Source organism: Hippoglossus hippoglossus, chromosome 14, assembly GCF_009819705.1.
Source record: "Hippoglossus hippoglossus isolate fHipHip1 chromosome 14, fHipHip1.pri, whole genome shotgun sequence".
Classification (NCBI taxonomy): domain Eukaryota; kingdom Metazoa; phylum Chordata; class Actinopteri; order Pleuronectiformes; family Pleuronectidae; genus Hippoglossus; species Hippoglossus hippoglossus.
The window spans coordinates 11,625,619-11,643,011 of record NC_047164.1 but is presented as its reverse complement, the minus strand read 5'-3'; the positions used below and the strand labels follow the sequence as shown (position 1 = coordinate 11,643,011).

Sequence of the window (17,393 nt, the reverse complement as noted above, 5' to 3'; positions counted from 1 at the left end):
ATATTGTCACAAACTACAGGCAGAGACAGTAGGTATCCATTGTCTTTCTCAAAGCAGAGGGCACTGAAACTCTGACTGAGGTATTTTAAGACTCAGGTTATTAGTTCCATGTTGATCTTGTTTGTATTTTCATGACAGCATGCACACAGACATTACAAACGCAAACTAATTTTAAAGTGGAACAGAATTAGCAATGGAATTTTAACATAATTTACACCTACTTAAATGCATTTAAAATTCTGATTACGAGATTTTTTTTTAATGTTTTAAGACACTTAAGAAACCCTGAATCAACATTTTTCCAACAAAGCAAACAAGTGGGCAAGAGTATAAGATATTATCCTTTATTCGTATTTTATACAATCTTTGAATTATTGCTTTTTACAGCCATTGTCATGCTCATGTTACACCACAGGACGCATAGATCAAGACCTGAAAACCTTCCCCGTTGAAGGTCTATCAAACTTGTTCTCCAGTACACCTGGAACTTAAACCTCAAACAAAAGAATTAAAGTGCAGACACAAGTAACACTTAGTGAGGGGAAAACTGATGCTTATCTAGACTAGAAGACATCTTTGCTAAGGCAAATGGTGCTGTGCATTAAGGTTTTGTACTTTAACTGAATCTTCACAAAAGGCGCATTTACGCAGCGTTATGACTCAACAAAACTAACCCTGGTAAATAATCACTGAGGTCCATTAACCCACCAGATCCAATAAAGTATTGTGGGACAGGTCAAAATTCAGATAGTGATAAATTTAAAGCAAACTTTCCACTATGTCCCAATCAACAAGGCAGCAGTTGAAGAAATGTCAAAACATGAGCAAAAACGTTGCATAATGATGACGATCCTCGACATTTACATGAATGAATGTTGTCGTACTGCAGCATTTCAAGATTGTTGTCCAGGATGGATTCAAATTATTTTCCCTGAAAAAAGGCACCCAGTATAGAAGGAACTGAAAATCTTGATGATGTCAAACAAACCCGTTAACCCCGGCTGTTCTGTGCTTTTCAAGTAAACAATAACATTATGGAAACTTTCTAACAGTCTTCACACAACTGACATTGCATTTGCAAAAACATGAGCAACAGCACAAGGCAAAACTGACAAATCCCCAACCTCTTCACAGTTGATGAAATCAACAAACTGTTCCTATCCTTACCCACCAGCAACAAGAACAAATTAACTTTTTGGCTCAATTTCTTATTTGGTCCAACTGCTCTTTTTCTCTATTCAACCAGTCAGTCCAAAATTCCTCAGATCAGCAGAGAGTTTTTCTGGCAGCCCTCACCATGTTGCCTTTAAAACCATTGAGGAGGTCGCACTGCTCCAGCTCGTCGTAGCGCCCACTCCGCAGAAAGCAGAGCAGTGAGGTTTTGCATGTCTCCTTGCAGGGCGACGACACGTGTCCTTTATGTCTGAAGTACCAGAACCTTTGGAAGACTCGGTCATCATTGATGAAGGCCTGCATCAGCTTGTCGTAGTCAGACGGGAACAGGGTGGAAAGACCGTATGCCTCGGTGGCGCGGTAAAGCAGTGTCCATTTCGGGTTTTGTTCTGGGCTGAGTGGAGCCCCTGGACTGTGGTTCACCTTTGTGAGGTTGAGGATGTAGGTTTCATGGTCGAGCACGAGCCGAGAGCTGCCGGGGTAGTCACCATCAACATAGTAGACACGGTATCCTGGAAAGAGTAAAATAATTAAATCTTTGTTGCTTGTTCATTATGAAATGTTGAATCACTCCACTAGTTTGTGAACTCACCTGGGTTCAGATTAACATAGGTAGTGACACTGGGAGCGATGAAAGCCACTCCCAGCGGGCGGCTCATGGTGTCCTCGTCATAAAACATTTGGAACTCGTCTAAGTGCGTATGACCAAAAAACTGCCCAGCAATTGTACTTTCATATCTGGGAAGACAAAGCACAGGTTCAGACATTATCAGTGAAGAATTAGACAGTACACAGAGAACGTGTGTAGCAAAAGACAAAAGTCCAGATTCGAGAAAATGGACGATGGTGTTATGAGACATGCAACGCAACCTTTCAGCTACCAGACTAGTCAAGGACTCTGAACATTTTGATTACTAAAGCAGAAAACACAAACACCATGAGATAGATGACTGACTCATGCAAAAAAACAAGAGATGACGCAAGCTTTGCTGAAGATAAGTCAACCATGTTTCCAAGAGTCCAAGAGTATGGATAAAAGGCTGCAGATAGAAGTATCACTAATTGACGCTGTGAAATCATGCGTTTCAGAAAAAGAAACAACTGCTGACAGTACGGAACAAAATGGTCTTCCCTCAGTGACAATGATGTTAACTGGACATAGGATGACGTACTGCTGCCGTTGTCTTTGCTGCTCTACAACTTCCATTCCTAACAGTTCTATAATCTGCATTTTGGGATAAATGATCAGGGTAGCTACCTGTTGATAATGTGATAGTAGTTCCAGCTCCAGCTGCCGAGACACAGGCCAGGTGGGATGTGACCTATTATGTGTACCTATGTAAAGTAGAAAATGACACCACATACAGGAGAGTTATTGTACTAATAAAAACAGGTTTTATTCCAAATATCATGCTCAGTTCCAGTTACTGGAGGGTAAGTGAAATGAAACAAGAGTCATTACCCAGATCTAACATGAAGTAGTCGGCCAAAGAGAGACATTAAACACACCCAGTCTTCTTTCAGTTCTACAATATTAAACAAACTACCAGAAGTTCTTATTTTCTGTACTGTAATAAACTTTCCCATAATCTGCTTTGTTCATGTCATCTTTTGTTATTGTTGCTCCACTCACCTTCTCTCCCTGGTCCTCACTGGTCTGGAGTATATGGGCCAGCCACTGCAGCTGGTTAGCCGGGTCAGTCGAGTTCACCATCAGCCAGAAGTTTTCTCGAGCACAGAAGTTCATGTTGAGAGAGACCACCCTGAGACCAGGCCGCACCTTCACCGTGTAGAATCCTCCGTATCTAAAAAAAAAAAAAAAAAAAGAATTACATACAGACAAGAGTTGATCAGAAAGTGAGAACTCCAGGTGAGCCCACCCCGACCTTTGTAAAGGGAATAATGAAATGTGATCACTTCTCTGTACAAACAGTGGAAAGTAAGGTAAAGATTAAGTGACATAGAAAGTTCCTGATAAATTATATAAAAAACATTTACTGAACCACATATTTATCTAGAAACTAGACATAACAGCGGATATTATAAATTTGCCTTTTACAGACATATCCGTATGTGTTTGTTTGCCAATAAAAAAAACATACAATTCACAGAAAAAGAAAATACAGAAAAGATCTTCATTTATGTTTGCATTTTAAGTAAAAAACAGAATTACCACTCCATGGTTGTATGCTTTCATAAACAGTGCAGTTTCAGTCCCTCCTGTATTCCCAATGAGGTCATTATGACCTTAACCTTTGACCACTGAAATCTAATCAGTTCATCTTTGAGTCCCAGTGAAGGTTTGTACCAAATTAGAAAAGATTCCCTGAAAATTATGCAGCGATGTTGACCACCAAAATGTAATCACTTCAGCCTCAAATCCAACTGATGATTAGAACCACTTGAAATGCCCTCAAAGCATTCTTGAGATATGATGTTCACAAGAATGAGACGGAAGGACAAGCCAAAAATATAATGCCTCTGGTTACTGACTGTCTCAGAGGTTTAAAAGAAACAGCGTCTACGTCTTGTCTACCAGACGTGCAAACCAACGCCAAAACTCAACTTCACATTCAAATAAAATAAAACACATGAATATGAAGAACCTTAGAGTCTTCAAAGCTTCCTTTGGTAACCATGCGGACCATTCCTCTGCCATCGTATCGTAGAGCCAGGAGGAGGATCTGTTGCCATGAACAAAGGGCGGTGGGAAGCTGTTCACTGGCGTACTCTCATGATTCCCTACAGCAGGATAAACTGTCACATGAGGTCCCAGGTGTCTGCACAGAAGACGGGAGAGAAGAGGTCAGAGTCATTACGTGTTTGGATCAGTTCCAGTTGACACATGACAAACATCCTGAAATATAAACAGGCTGAGAATCAAGAGCACAAGGCCATCTGAGGTCTGAGCAAGTACATTACCAAGCAGCTGTGATCACCAGCAACATGGCTGAACGGTTTGACATTTCAACATCATGTTTCAGATATTCTATTAAAAATTACTCTGACAGCTAAGTGGCTGCTGGCAAATGGAAATCCAGTAGTAGCTGAACTACACACTGTGAAACTTCACTGAGAGGCAGTCATGTTTATCAAAACACTCAAAGCTGATCTTGAAGAAGAAATTACTTGTGGATGAGCCTGGAGATCTTAGTAAGCTCTAACAGCTGCTGTTTCCTGGTCTGGGCCCAAACATTGTGCGCTGGTATATCTCCGGTCCAGTAAACCCAGTCCCAGGATCCGGCTCTGGCTGCATTTTCCAGGAGGTTCTCCACCGTGCGCAGAGGCAGGTCACACTTACTGTAGGTTCCCCAGTAACCGGCCTCTCGCCGCCTCCAGCTGGGAGAGCCAGAGTCATTCCGGCAGCACAGAGGGTCCTTGCAGTCTGCAGAGCTGCCGGCTTGGTACTCCTGTCAACAGAGATGATTTTTAAAGACGCACTTGAGCCAAAACAATGTCAAGTCACCAACAATCATGCCGCCATTTTCTGTTCAATTATTCCAGATTTCTTGGGCAAATCTATATTAAGCTGCTTTTAATACCCCTGCACTTTCTGATTGACTTTAACTCTAAGATGCAACAAAAACCTGCCATGTTAAAAAAAGAGGGGTATAACCAAATTTTCCAGACTCAAACAATTGTACTTTGGGGAATCTCTCAGCAGCACACGCTCACCTTGTCCCAGTGGATATCAGTTAGAAATAGGACCATGCTCTGTGGAGAACCAGGTTTAGGAGGAGAGGGGGGTGTCACAGGAGGCTTGGGGACCTTTGGCAAGGTGATGTTCCAGGGTGCGTAGATGTCAAACTTGCCACAGGAGGGGCCGATCAGCATGGCACAAGCCTCAGAGGGCCACAGCACGGACTGCTGCAGAGCTCGGATGAAGTCGTCCCTGAACAGCTCGGTTATTTGTCGACACACCTGCTCATCGGCCAGATGGAGACGGATACAAGCCTCACCGAACGCACGGGCCACCCGCTCCTCATTTGAATCAGCCTACAAGAAGTGACAAAAAGCCAAAACAGAGTCTAAGAAGTGATGTGGTAAACAATGCTTCACTGACTGATGTCAAAACCACAAACTTCCTGGAACAGCAGTCGAGCGGACATCACAAACCACCCTCTTGCAATTGGTTCTGCATTTAAATGTAGTATTTACACTTTCGATGGTAATAGTCAAGATTAATCTGCCCGGTTTAGAAATGCATGTTTTTGCAGTCAGGGCCCATCAGCTCTGGAAATCCCTGCCTAAGGATCTGAGCCTTTTATTCCATCTTATTGAATTGCCTTATCTTATCTGCCTTAGTCCTGAAATGTCATAACCCTTGTTTACTCTGCATAAATAAAGTTTATCATAATTATTATTAGCTTTTCTCAGTTTAATTAAATGCATTTCAAGACAACCTGTGGCTGAGTAAAGCACTTCAACATCATTATTAGTAGGAGACCTGATGTGGATCTGATAACATTACCAGCAGGGCGACATCAAGGATGGTGAAGGCAGCTTTACACATCGAACAGGAGACATTTCTCCAGTTGAATCTGACCCTGTTCTGCTCAAGGAAAACCAGGCCCGGCTTCTCCGGGGTGTGAGCGGGGAAACCGGAGGCCAACAGCGGCAGCAGCAGCACCAGGAAGCCGGTGAGGAGCCCGCAGGTGGGCGGCACAGCGGGGAGCCTCATTGCCCTGGCGGCAGGTGTCCTCCGGGTGGTCCGCAGCCTCTGTGAACAAAGAACCAGGAAGTCACATTCAAAACAGCAAGGTAACTTAACACGTACCCACAAACAGAGGAGCTAAGCTAAGAGTGGTAGGCAGCTAGCTTAGCTTCTTACTTTCTCTCTGCACCTCACGAAAAATAAGTCCCCGGCCGAGGAGGGTCGAGGTCGTCGGCGTGTCCTCGGGCTTTGAGGGCCGGGGAAGCAGTGGACACGAGTCGGGCAGGAAGGCGAGGACAGTCCCGGTGAAGGAGAGCAGGTCGACGGGCTCCTCTCGTGTTCAGTGCTCCACCAGCTGCACGCGCCCTGTTGTGATGATCACAGCCTCTGCGCTCGCTCTTGTAAACGCGACAGAATCAGCTGACCCGTCACGTGACCACTTCTTCTTATCACCGCCCCAGCACCACCAGCCCCGGACTCCTCAGCCCCCCCCTCCACTTCTACTCTGATGTTTGTGTCACTTTACACTTTCACACCTATGTTTCACACACAGGAAGTAGTACAACTATATACATAAGTAACCTCTCATCACATGAAGTAGAATTTCACTGAGTAGAGCAAATATCTCGATCACGGCCAAACAACAGTCTAGTTGCCTCTGCAAATCAGTAAAGTTTCAGTCTAATCACTTAATATTTGTCCAAGTGACAACTAGTCAAAGTTTGAAGCAATTCCTTACAAGCAGATGTGAGATATCATGTTCAAGAGCATGTTCAAAACCAAAAACATGTTTGTAAGCCCACTGTGACCTTGACCTTTGAGCTCCAACAACCAAAAATCAAATCAGTTTGTATTTTAGTTCAAGTGCATGTTTGTACCAAAGGTGAAGAAATTTGGTCGAGAGGCACAAAAAGGTTGAGAGGCATAAAAAGGAAGTCTGATTAACTATGATAACTTATAATTTATTTGCCATAAAAGATTGTAAAATAAAGTTATAAAAATCCTGAATGTGTCCCTTAATTAATCTGCATCTGCACCAAAATTGAATGGGTTCTTTCCAGGCCCAGGAAACATCTTTGGTGGAAATCCATTCCGTAGTTTCTGCTTAATCCTGCAAAAAAACAAACTAATGGACAAGAAAAACCTATCAGACATTTGATTTGCTGTCATAGGTGACTCTTACCCTGCATCATAAAAGGCTTGTCATCTGCCAAGAGCATGATAACTGAGCTTAGAGGTTTACTGTTACCTTAAAAAGTTGTATTTCTCAAGTAGTCAGAAAATTCTCATAGTGCCATCTTGTGGCCTTCTTCACAGGATAGAGATCACTCAGTTGCAAACTCCATCCAGTGATGAACATTTTCCAGCAGGCTAACCATTGTTCGGAGGACGATGATGTCCTCAAATAAAACAACGAGGGTTTGTCATAAATATAAAATATTTATTGCATTGGCATTTGTTGATGTGTATAAAAGCAGTGTTTCTATACACATTTCTTTGGATCAGTCTCTAAGCAATTGTGCCTGACATATCGCTGAATATAATCCACACTGGACTTAAAGGTCTGCCAGCATTTTCAATTCAGCATTATAATAAAAGAGCTCAGAGATACGCTAAAGAACATTTATACCTCAATTTTAAATTATACACGAAAAGCAGATTTGAATTGTGTGGCTGAAGTGGTCTCTGACATTATTTACAGCAGCTTAGCGGATACATGGTTGAAGTGATGATACGAGTGGTTTGATGATTAAAAAGAAACATAATAGCAGGAGAGTACATGCTGCAGCTGATGCCTTCACTTGTCTTGCATCTTCTCCAGGATGGGGACGATCATGTCGAACTTGGGTCTCTTGGCCGGGTCTTCGTTCATGCAGAGCCTCATAAGTTTACAGATGTGAGGGGAAATCCCTGGAGGAATAGTGGGCCGGAGACCCTCAAGGGCCACCTGGGAAAAGGGCGGAAGTCAAAATCTTTTGAAATACATAGACAAGGATGTGAGTACTGTGCATACGCCTGTGGGTGGATAAACGCTGCACCCAATTACCTTCATGCCAATCTCCATGTGTGAGAGGTCAGCGAAGGGCACCTCCCTGGTGACCAGCTCCCATAGCAACACCGCAAAGCTCCACATGTCAGCAGATCTCCTGTTGATGTCTTCAGGCCTCTTCTGCAGCGCTGAAGACAAAACAAAGAGGGAAGTGGAAAACCATGAATATAACTGGACAACTCGCAGGGTTTATTTGTATCCCGTAACCCGGGCGACACACCATATGGACATAGCATGGCTACCACTCAAGAAAGAATAAATTATAGAGTTCAGGATGTTTTTAAATGAATGACTCATTATGGGGAATATGAAGTGGACGGGAGTGAGAAGGGCGAAGAGGGAAAAAAAAAAGAATACCTTCAGGGGCCATCCACGCTGGAGAGTACATACGACCCGGACACTGGAAGGAGAACTTTGCATCTGCCATGCTTAACCTGGCTGTCATGTCCTCATCAATCTGCAAGTGAATCACATCAGCTTCAGAGTGGGTAGTGGCACTAATAGACTAAACTCTTTTAGGCCCTGTTCAGACCTGGTATTATTAACATCCGTCCTGAGAGACATTGTGTCTCCTGTGAACCCTGTGTGGGTGTGAGTCAATGTGTGTGTATTTGTGTGTCGACTCGAGCTAGAGAGTGGGAGGAGTCGGGAGGGGCTGAATGAATCTCATTTTACCAATTTAACAAAAGCGTCAATCATTATGTGTTGGTCAGTGCTGACATTGTGATGGTGACAACAAACAAAGAGTCATTAAAATACTTTTTATTAAAATTCGTTGTGAAACTGCAGCGGGTCAGAAGACGCTCGCTGAGTATCGGTGGTCAACAACACATTTGTTTTCACACAGCACAAAGAATGTGGCCACATGGGTCCCACATCCCCTCCCAATGTGGTCTGAGCGATCGGATCTCAGGACGGATGTTAACAGCAGGTCTGAACGAGGTCTTCCTGGTCAAAGACAGTACTCACCATGATATGCTTACTGTTGAGGTGAAGCCGGGAAACCATTGGTTCTAAGGTGTGGACGAAAGCCATGCCGCTGGCGATGTCCAATGCAAACTTCACTGCTTGGTTCTGGTCGACCACAAGAGCTGAGGAAGAGGAGGAGGATGATACAATGAAGCCAGAAAGAAAAGTAGAGAGTATGGTGGGTTTAAGATCCATTTCCATTCCATACTTGATGGACTTACTGGTGCCCTGGTGGAGGATGTTGTAGAGGGATCCGTACGGCATGTAGTGGGTAATGATGATGGGGTGAGGAGAAGGAGGCGCCTGACAGGCCCCAAGAACAGGCAGAATGTTTGGATGAGAAAAGATCCTACGGAGACGCAACAGACAGAAAGTGTGTGTGATGTTAAAAAAAGAAAGAAAAAAGTTAGTATTTTTATATACTGCGAATAGGGAAGTCTTTATCAGCTGATTAGGAATGAAGAGGAAACCCGTTTAAAAAACAGCAAGACGAGTAGAAGCTTTTTCTAGAGAGAAAGAAGGAAGCTCTGACAGTTCATATGACTGTTCACCACCTCTGTATCAGCTGCAGGCAATAAAGACTTCCCTTTAACTGAGAACCATGTGTGCAATATACTTCCTGTTTACAGTATATTACATTACACCATCTCTGTTATATCATCTGTCATTTATTAGTATGTGCAATTCAATTCAGTTGCATGCAATATCCTCATGTCTGTTTGTACCATATTTATCTATATATTCCTTCATTTTTTACTTAATACCTTAATGCCTTTATACATACTTAGGAAACCCACAGCATTCCATATTACATTTGAGAATCAGAGAATCTTGAATTGCAGTATTTTTTATGTATTTATCTGCAGCTCTCTGCTGCTGAATTGTTCAGGATGCTCAGAATTCTTTATGCTGGCAACACTTCTTAAAAAAGGGCCAAAACCTAAAGCCAACATGGAATCACACTGCCAAGCTCTTCCAGTTGCACATTGTTCTGCACTCACTGAAAATCATTCTCTGACTCGGCCTGTTCTGACTCTTCTCTGTCCCTGTCCTTTTAAGGTTTTGTTTCAAGGTTTCTTTTCACTGTCTTCTCTTTTTTTCAAGATTACTCAAAAACAACACAACAGATTTCCAAGAAATTTCATGGACGGCATCTGAGATGGATAAATGCGCCGATTTGTGGATTTTTTCCAACACGGTGAGATAGGCCATCAGCCTTAGCTGAGGAATGCGCTCTATTGCAGCCCTCTAGTTTTTATTCTCTGATTATCTGTCTGAACCTGCTGGTATGAGTTCACTTTCTTCATTAGAATGGTTTAACGCTTTGCCTTTTGGGAAGAGCCTGCTTTAATTATGTTTTCATTTTACGTAAAAAAATGGGTTTTAGAATAATTTATTTTCCAAATTAGTGTTTTTAAAATATTTAATACATTTTATGTTTAAACTATAACATATCCAGCCTCAATCAAATTTTCTTCAGAAAGAGATTCATTGCCGGTTGTTTTTTTGTATGTATCGGCCGATATACATTGTTCAATCCCTAATATAAGTATCAGCATCAGCCATGAAAAATCATATCGGCCTGATTCTACCTTTGGGTAATAATTTTGTGCAGCAGCCAGGAAAGTTGAAACAAGAATATCAACACGGGTCATTGCGACACTTACCAACATGATTCAAAATAAGATTTCATTTGAGCTGTGATGAATTTAATTTCATGTCATGCCGGCCCTCATGCTTACTAACAGAGGGATGTTTGTGGGATTTGTTTTCCGCAGTCAAGCAGAACACATGACACAGTGAAAACACAGCCAAGTAATACTTCACCACACCACCAACCACAATCCATTCTTTTGACCTCCGACAATTACAAACTCCTCCGATCATTGCACAAGATCCCACCTTCTCTGACCTCAATCAGCACCAATCAATCACATCCAACCTCACTTTAGTACTGTGTTTATACCCGGACATGAAGAGAGAGGAGACTCCTGCCAAGCCAAATGCATTAGCCTCAGTTTCTGCAAGCAAACAGATTTTGCGGCACTTTACCCCCATTACGCCCATAAAATGCACCCTGACGTCTCTATACAGGAAACACTGTTAAGGGCCAGAAACCTGAGTTTGGGATGCTCCTCGTTGAAGTCTCTGCTCTTCCTGGTGGTCCAGTCTCTCACCTGCAGCACCTTGACGACGATCTCGTCCCCCTGCCACCGACCCTGCCATAACTGCAGACACAGCACACAGTGTGGTCAACAACACAGGGGCTGAAAGGATTCTAAAAAAGACTGACACACACAGCAGAGTGCCACCGACCTCTCCAGATTGGTTTTCATTGATCTTTGCCAGGAGAGAGAGCTGCTTGAAATCAATACCAGCCTGCTTGTTGAGGGTGCCATTACCTGAAAGAGCGAAAACATGAATAATGAATCAAATGTCTGATGATTGGATACGTTGATTAATTCCTTGTTTATGAAACGCCTGCTACTCACGAGGTCGTGTTCGCATGGTGCCCTTCCAAAAGGTTTCCTTATAGGGGACTTTGGTCGTACTCTGGCCCATTTTCTCTGCCTTTTCTAAAAACAAACACAAAAGAAGTAATATAAAAAGTGCATTTTTTTGCCTGTAAATTTGTTAAAATGGCGACAAATGACCTCTGACCTTGAAGCAGCTGTCTGAGGTGGGGCTTGGCCTTATCCAGAGGTGTCTGTCCATACCTGTTGCACGTACACACTTGGGCACCACTGGTCATCAAGTCCTAGAATAGAAAGAGGGGTGAGACTATGTTGTGTACTGACATTTCTCCCCACAAGAGGGCCTTTTTGCATTGTTTGATTGTTTGTCTGTGTGTGTGTGTTTTGTATCGCACCTCTGCAACCTCATCCTGACCCCAAAAGCAGGCGTAGTGGAGCGGTGTGTTTCCATGTTCGTTGACTGTATTTGGGTCTGCTTTGCACTGAATCAGCTGCCACACACAGGATGTAATGTTAGAAAACGGACCAACAAAGTCAACATCATGTCTCCAGACAGATGAACCCACACTATACGTCTGACTTAGCCAACCTTACCTTAGCCACGATGTCTCTGTGTCCGTGGCTGGAGGCGAGATGCAACGGTGTGTCATCTCCGCGGTTCATTACGTTTATGCGAGCGCCTCTCATGATGAGCATGTCAACAACGCCGCTCCTCCCTTCCCTGCATGCCCAGTGCAGGGGGCTGAAGCCGTGGTCGTCACTAAAACACAAGACGCACAAAGAGAACGACAAGCAAAGACGGTCAAATCCCCAAATTACTCGCTCAGCAATCTGGGCCTGACTTGGATTATGACACTTTAAAGGGGTAGGTCACCGAAAAATGAAATTTCACTCATTATCTTATGAGCAATGGAGGGGTGGGTGAAGTGTTTGAGTACAGAAAACACTTTTGGGGTTTCAGGGGTAAACAGCGTTGCAGCCAAATTTAATACAAATGGTGACCACTTCTTCAAACAAAAAAAACAACAGAAAAAAACATTAAATGCCTCCTGTGTGACTCGAAACCGCATCATTTACACCATGTTTTTAGCTTAAATGTTCACTGTTAGCTGAACATTTGGGCTAAAAACAAGGTATAAATTACGTAGTTTCGAGTCCAATTCAAATGTCGGGGCTTACAGACACTTGGATGACACCACAGGAGCAGTATGGAGGAATTTTATTCTTTTTTCTGTTGTTTTTATACGTTTGAAGAAGTGGTCACCATTTACTTCAATTGTATTTGATTTGGCTGCAACACTGTTCACCCCTGAGACTCCAAAAGTGTTTTGTGTCCTCAAACACTTCACCCACCCCTCCATCGGCATAGTGGTGAGGAGATAATGAGGGAATTTTCATTTCTGGGTGAACTATCGCTTTAAAGTCAAAAGAGGACATACTTGTTACTTTGAGGCGTAAGTTAGTGAGACCCTCAGCAAGTATCAGCTGACAAAATACTATCTGTGTGGTTGTCTCCCTGACACACAGGTTCTGACACCCACTACCTACCAGTCTTTATTTAGACATTTTTTAGCACATGCTTCCTCTCCCTGCCTGCAGCCTGTACCCGTCTGACGACCGGCTCGGTGATAAATATGTCTGCACAAGCTGGAATGCCTGCTAACATATTTATATATACATATAAAGACACCAACACACAGACAGTGTACACCGCGCTGCCACAGTCCACATGGAGCCAAACCATCACCTACGTGCGACCGGCCCCTTCACCCAGCTGAGTGCTTTACATGAGATGACCCCCACAAGGCAGCTGCCGTGGCCTCTCGCAACTCCCCGCAAAGCCACAAAGTCTACACTGTACTTAACAATAAAACTGAACAGGGCTGTGGGGAAAAGCTGCAGCACTAGCTCACACCGAAGTGAAACAGCAGTTAGTCACATTCCCTGTCGATTCTGTTCCACAGACAATTCACAGTCTGTGCTATAAAAAGCAACAGGGAGAAAAAAGCTCAGGAATGACAGAGCAGAAAATTCTCAGAGGGATCCTCAGTCTAATGTGTTTTATGTCTTCCTGTGTTGTTTTGCTTCTTGGGGGGGATCTGAAATTTCAGTTCCTACTCAGCCACATTTATTTTCCTATACAAAACATATAATTGGTTTCTCTGAGAGAAAGAGTTCACACAGTTGAGCCTCCTCAGTCAAAGCAGGCCTCCCTCCAGCATAATGACTGGTCTCTCAGATGTTTATGTGGGACTGCAGCTCTGTCAGCGAGGGCCTGGCCCTGTATGGAAGTTGCAGAGAGGAAATGGTCTTGGCTGCTGCGTGGTTGGCCAGCAGCTTCACAGCCCTCAGAGTCAACGTCAACAAACTGCACATATATGGCCTGGCCCAAGAATGAGATAACCAAGTCATGAGATCCTCTAGCTCCTCTGCAGCGAGGAAATTATGGAAACAGGCAGGAAAAAAAAAACTATATATCCTTAACAATTTAAAACTAAATCCATTCTATCTATCAATTGCTTGTATTTTAGAAAAATTATGTTTGTGGTCACAAATTCTGAATAAATATATATTTTTTGTTTTTAAAGTGGATATTTTGTCTGACCAACAGTATAAAACCCCAGTTATTTAATTTAAATCAATTATTCTATTATCAAATGGGCTATTGGCTAATTTTCTGCCAACCAAATAAAAGAAGCCCTTCAATCTGAAGTCTGTAGGACGGGATTTTGGTTATATTTTCTCGTCTGAGTCACTTACGTCATCCCACAACCACCGTAAATCTCCCACTGCTTTTATACACACACACACACACACACGTTTTTTGGGTATGACATCATATGGGGAGAAATCCAAGAAGAAAAGGGGAAAAAAGTACAAACTGGACTGGAATTACTGTTCAGCAGTATGTGGAGAGGCTGGGAGAGCACAATATGGAAACTATTTGAAGCAGGGATCACACACACACACCAGCACAGAATCCCTCACCTACCATACCAAATGTGGTACGTCTGCTCCTCCGATCATTAGAAACTGCACTCCAGGCTGTTATTGCACAGACTGACATCACTACACAGCAAGAGCCTCACATCCATGAGGAGACACAGGCAGCTGGTGCCACTGCAGTCAAAGCTTTGTATATACATCATGAGTGAGGGGTGTGCAGGTATATATCCCCTTACCCCAGGTTGAGGTCATTCTCTGTGTTGTCCAACCACAGGCGAACAGCCACCGAGTTCCCCTCCCGACACTGTGTGAAGATGTCATCCATGGTTATGCAGCCGGTGTCCCCTCTTGACTCTTTGCTCTTTTAATCTCTGTCAGGATCAGGAGCATGAAGCGTGAAATAAAATAAGTGTTGAACAAAGAATCTTGTTATAGTTTATACAGATTCATTTTTTTGCCGTGCACTTTTTATTTTCCAGGGGGAAGATAAAAGTAGGTAAATAGACAAACATTTGTCAGTGTCTTATGAGCCTTATTGGCTGAGTTAATGTCCATGAGGTGAAATGAATGTGTGATAAAAATAACATTACATGATAATAATGATAATAAGAACAAGAAGAATAACAAGAAGAAGAATATTAACCTTTAACCCATGTTAACCATTTTAAGAATTTGTTATCTTATTGTGCAGCACTTTGTACCGTGTTTAAAAGTGCTCTATAAATGAAGTTATAAGTTATTAAGAACATTAATAATACTAACAATAAGAAGAAGAACAAGAAGAATATTCAACTTTAACCGATATTAACCATTTTAACAATTATGTCTCTTGTTGTGAAGCACTTTGTACTTTGTGTATTAAGAACATTCATATTAATACTAATACTACTGCTACTAATAAGAATAAGAATAAGAATAAAAATAAGAATAAGAATAAGAATAAGAATAACAATAACAATAACAATAACAATAACAATAATTAACAAACAATAAGAATGATAAGAGAAAGAAAATATTAATAACCAACAACATCAGTTAAAACCAGTGAAAACCATTACCAGTCAGGCTGTAGGTTAATGGTACATTCCCATACATTCATCCTCATCCTATTTCTAAAGGAGTTTACCACTGATTCCGACTTTAAGAAACCATGAAGCCTGAATATCAGCCTGAAGGACTAAAATAGTTTCACATCCCACATTTCCTCTCGGACTCGGATGGGCTGGCCTGTTCAAGGATCACTTTGAAATCTATTGTTAGAAAAGTCAAAGTGAAGTTCATCCATAACCAAACCTGTTGTTCACAGGGGACACAAAGCTTTACCCCCAGATAAAAAAAACTGCTGTGAAGGATCTTACCAGCAGCTGAACGGTCGACTTCTTCTCCTCAGTTCCTTTTTTTCCCACCGTCGGTCGTCTCCTCAGATTTAAGGGAATGGTCGCTGAGTCCACGCCCCGATCCTCACTGTTGATGTGGGCTACTGCTGAGGAGCTACTGTCCCGGGACACCCACACAACAGCGCCCCCTGCTGGAGACAATGCGTTGACGCTGAACCCAGAAGCATGAGTAAATGTCACCTTGGAGTTTGTATGATTTATCTTCTTCTTCAACGTCTTCCTCCCTTTTTTCATCTTCATCATCTTCTTCTTCTTCAACTTCTTCTTCCTTTTCGTCATCTTCATCATCTTGTTCTTCTTCAACGTCTTCCTCCCTTTTTTCATCTTCATCATCTTCTTCTTCAACTTCTTCTTCCCTTTCGTCATCTTGTTCTTCTTCAACGTCTTCCTCACTTTCATCATCTTCATATGATTTATCTTCTTCTTCCTTTACTTCTTCATTTTCTTCATCTTCTTCATCTTCAACTTCTTCTTCATCTTCTTCTCCTTCAACGGCTTCTTCCTTTTCTTCATCCTCTTCATCATCATCATAATCTTATTCTTTTTCAACTTCTTCCTTTTTTCTTCTTCATCTTCAGCTTCTTTATTTTCTTCTTCCTTCTTCATTTTCAACTTCTTCTTCCTTTTCTTCTTCTTCTCATTATTATTTTATTATTATGGAAAAATTCCATTCATGTAAATTAACTTGGCTTTGTTGCATTTAACAAGGAGTTCAGACAATATGTTAAATTTGACATTCTTCATTTCAAAAGAAACTTTGTTTTACTTTTAGTTACATCCCTCGCATTAAAATGCATTATTTAAGCATTATTCATGCATTTTCTTTATCTTCTTTTGTATATAATGTATTGTTACATATTCTTATTCAGCTTCTTTTATATATTGTATTCTGAACAAATTTTGCAGGGGAGGTATGTAAAGTGATTTATTAACTGATCATGACTGAGCATAAATTCATAGTATAAATCTGAGCATTTATCTAAGAATATGATGTGTCACAACAGAACTTTTTGTAAATATATGGTGTGCATGGAAAATAATGAACTGCAGGAATATAGTATAATGTAGAAGGTGATTATTTTACTTACCATCTTATTTATTTGCCTGCATTTAAGTATCTGACTTTAGCAAATTCACATTTCATACTGGTGTCAATCGATGCTGATGTTAAAATCGGAGCGTAGACAATCGTTAATTTGATTATTCACTCGTCTGCATTTCCCACTGACATGTTAAAATGTCTTCCATGAAAAAGACCTATAAACTGAAATGGCACTTATTCCATGTGCCACTGAAAAGACTTCTATTTAGTTCCTGAAAGGGACAGTAAATCTCAATGGTTTTTGATTATGGTATGGCCATATTATCAAAACAATGGTTTGAGTGAACCATGTTCGTAGTAAACAACCATCTACCACAATCTGTCACAGTTGTCATCTGACACATCAAAAAACTTTGCGGTGGATGAATGGAACCATTAGGAATGCTTTAAGATCGCTTACAGTGGTTCTGCTGCTGGATTAGAGAAGACATAACATGCACAGTGCAGAGGCAGGACATGATGTTCATGGACTGAATTCACACCCACAACACAGAGAGTACACGCTGCAGCCCACTGCTGCATTAGGACGTCCAGGGGCGCGAGGCAGCCTTTAATTTTTGCAAACAGGAGATACAACATGTTTATAGTGGAGCATTTTAAATGAAGAAGAAAACTTGACTGAAAACTA

The 17,393-nt window shown here is 41.9% G+C and overlaps 2 protein-coding genes across 3 annotated transcripts; both read right to left on the bottom strand.

Annotated features, from left to right (window-relative positions):
* Positions 1-324: 324 nt before the first annotated feature.
* LOC117774375 (sphingomyelin phosphodiesterase-like) lies at positions 325-6,306 on the bottom strand. Of its 2 annotated transcripts, none has more exons than XM_034606773.1 (9): positions 6,005-6,306; positions 5,645-5,893; positions 4,849-5,169; positions 4,303-4,583; positions 3,780-3,953; positions 2,807-2,978; positions 2,432-2,508; positions 1,766-1,911; positions 325-1,685 (listed from the first exon to the last, which is right to left on the bottom strand). In XM_034606773.1, exons 2-9 carry the CDS (start codon positions 5,852-5,854, stop codon positions 1,267-1,269), a joined length of 1,800 nt encoding a protein of 599 aa, XP_034462664.1. In that variant the 5' UTR covers positions 5,855-5,893; positions 6,005-6,306; the 3' UTR covers positions 325-1,266. The 2 variants fall into 2 exon arrangements, with proteins under 2 accessions (XP_034462664.1, XP_034462663.1); XM_034606772.1 differs by having other exon boundaries at positions 6,018-6,306.
* A 941-nt stretch (positions 6,307-7,247) lies between these two features.
* Positions 7,248-15,770, bottom strand: ilk (integrin-linked kinase). Its single transcript, XM_034607113.1, has 13 exons — positions 15,625-15,770; positions 14,503-14,661; positions 11,915-12,080; positions 11,716-11,811; positions 11,508-11,604; positions 11,339-11,422; positions 11,163-11,248; positions 10,965-11,074; positions 9,068-9,195; positions 8,847-8,968; positions 8,235-8,334; positions 7,875-8,005; positions 7,248-7,775 (listed from the first exon to the last, which is right to left on the bottom strand). Exons 2-13 carry the CDS (start codon positions 14,589-14,591, stop codon positions 7,626-7,628), a joined length of 1,359 nt encoding a protein of 452 aa, XP_034463004.1. The 5' UTR covers positions 14,592-14,661; positions 15,625-15,770; the 3' UTR covers positions 7,248-7,625.
* Between the last annotated feature and the right edge of the window lie 1,623 nt (positions 15,771-17,393).

Bases quoted from the DNA above. Each gene is read 5' to 3' on its own strand.
- LOC117774375 (XM_034606773.1), bottom strand. From the start codon at position 5,854: ATGAGGCTCCCCGCTGTGCCGCCCACCTGCGGGCTCCTCACCGGCTTC. The intron at 5,170-5,644 runs GTAATGTTATCA...CACTTCTTGTAG, and splicing joins TCCTTGATGTCGCCCTGCTG to GCTGATTCAAATGAGGAGCG. The intron at 3,954-4,302 runs GTAATTTCTTCT...TCTTCTGTGCAG, and splicing joins ATCTCCAGGCTCATCCACAA to ACACCTGGGACCTCATGTGA.
- ilk (XM_034607113.1), bottom strand. From the start codon at position 14,591: ATGGATGACATCTTCACACAGTGTCGGGAGGGGAACTCGGTGGCTGTT. The intron at 11,812-11,914 runs GTAAGGTTGGCT...TGTGTGTGGCAG, and splicing joins ACAGAGACATCGTGGCTAAG to CTGATTCAGTGCAAAGCAGA. The intron at 8,006-8,234 runs GTATTCTTTTTT...TTTTGTCTTCAG, and splicing joins AGCGTGGATGGCCCCTGAAG to CGCTGCAGAAGAGGCCTGAA.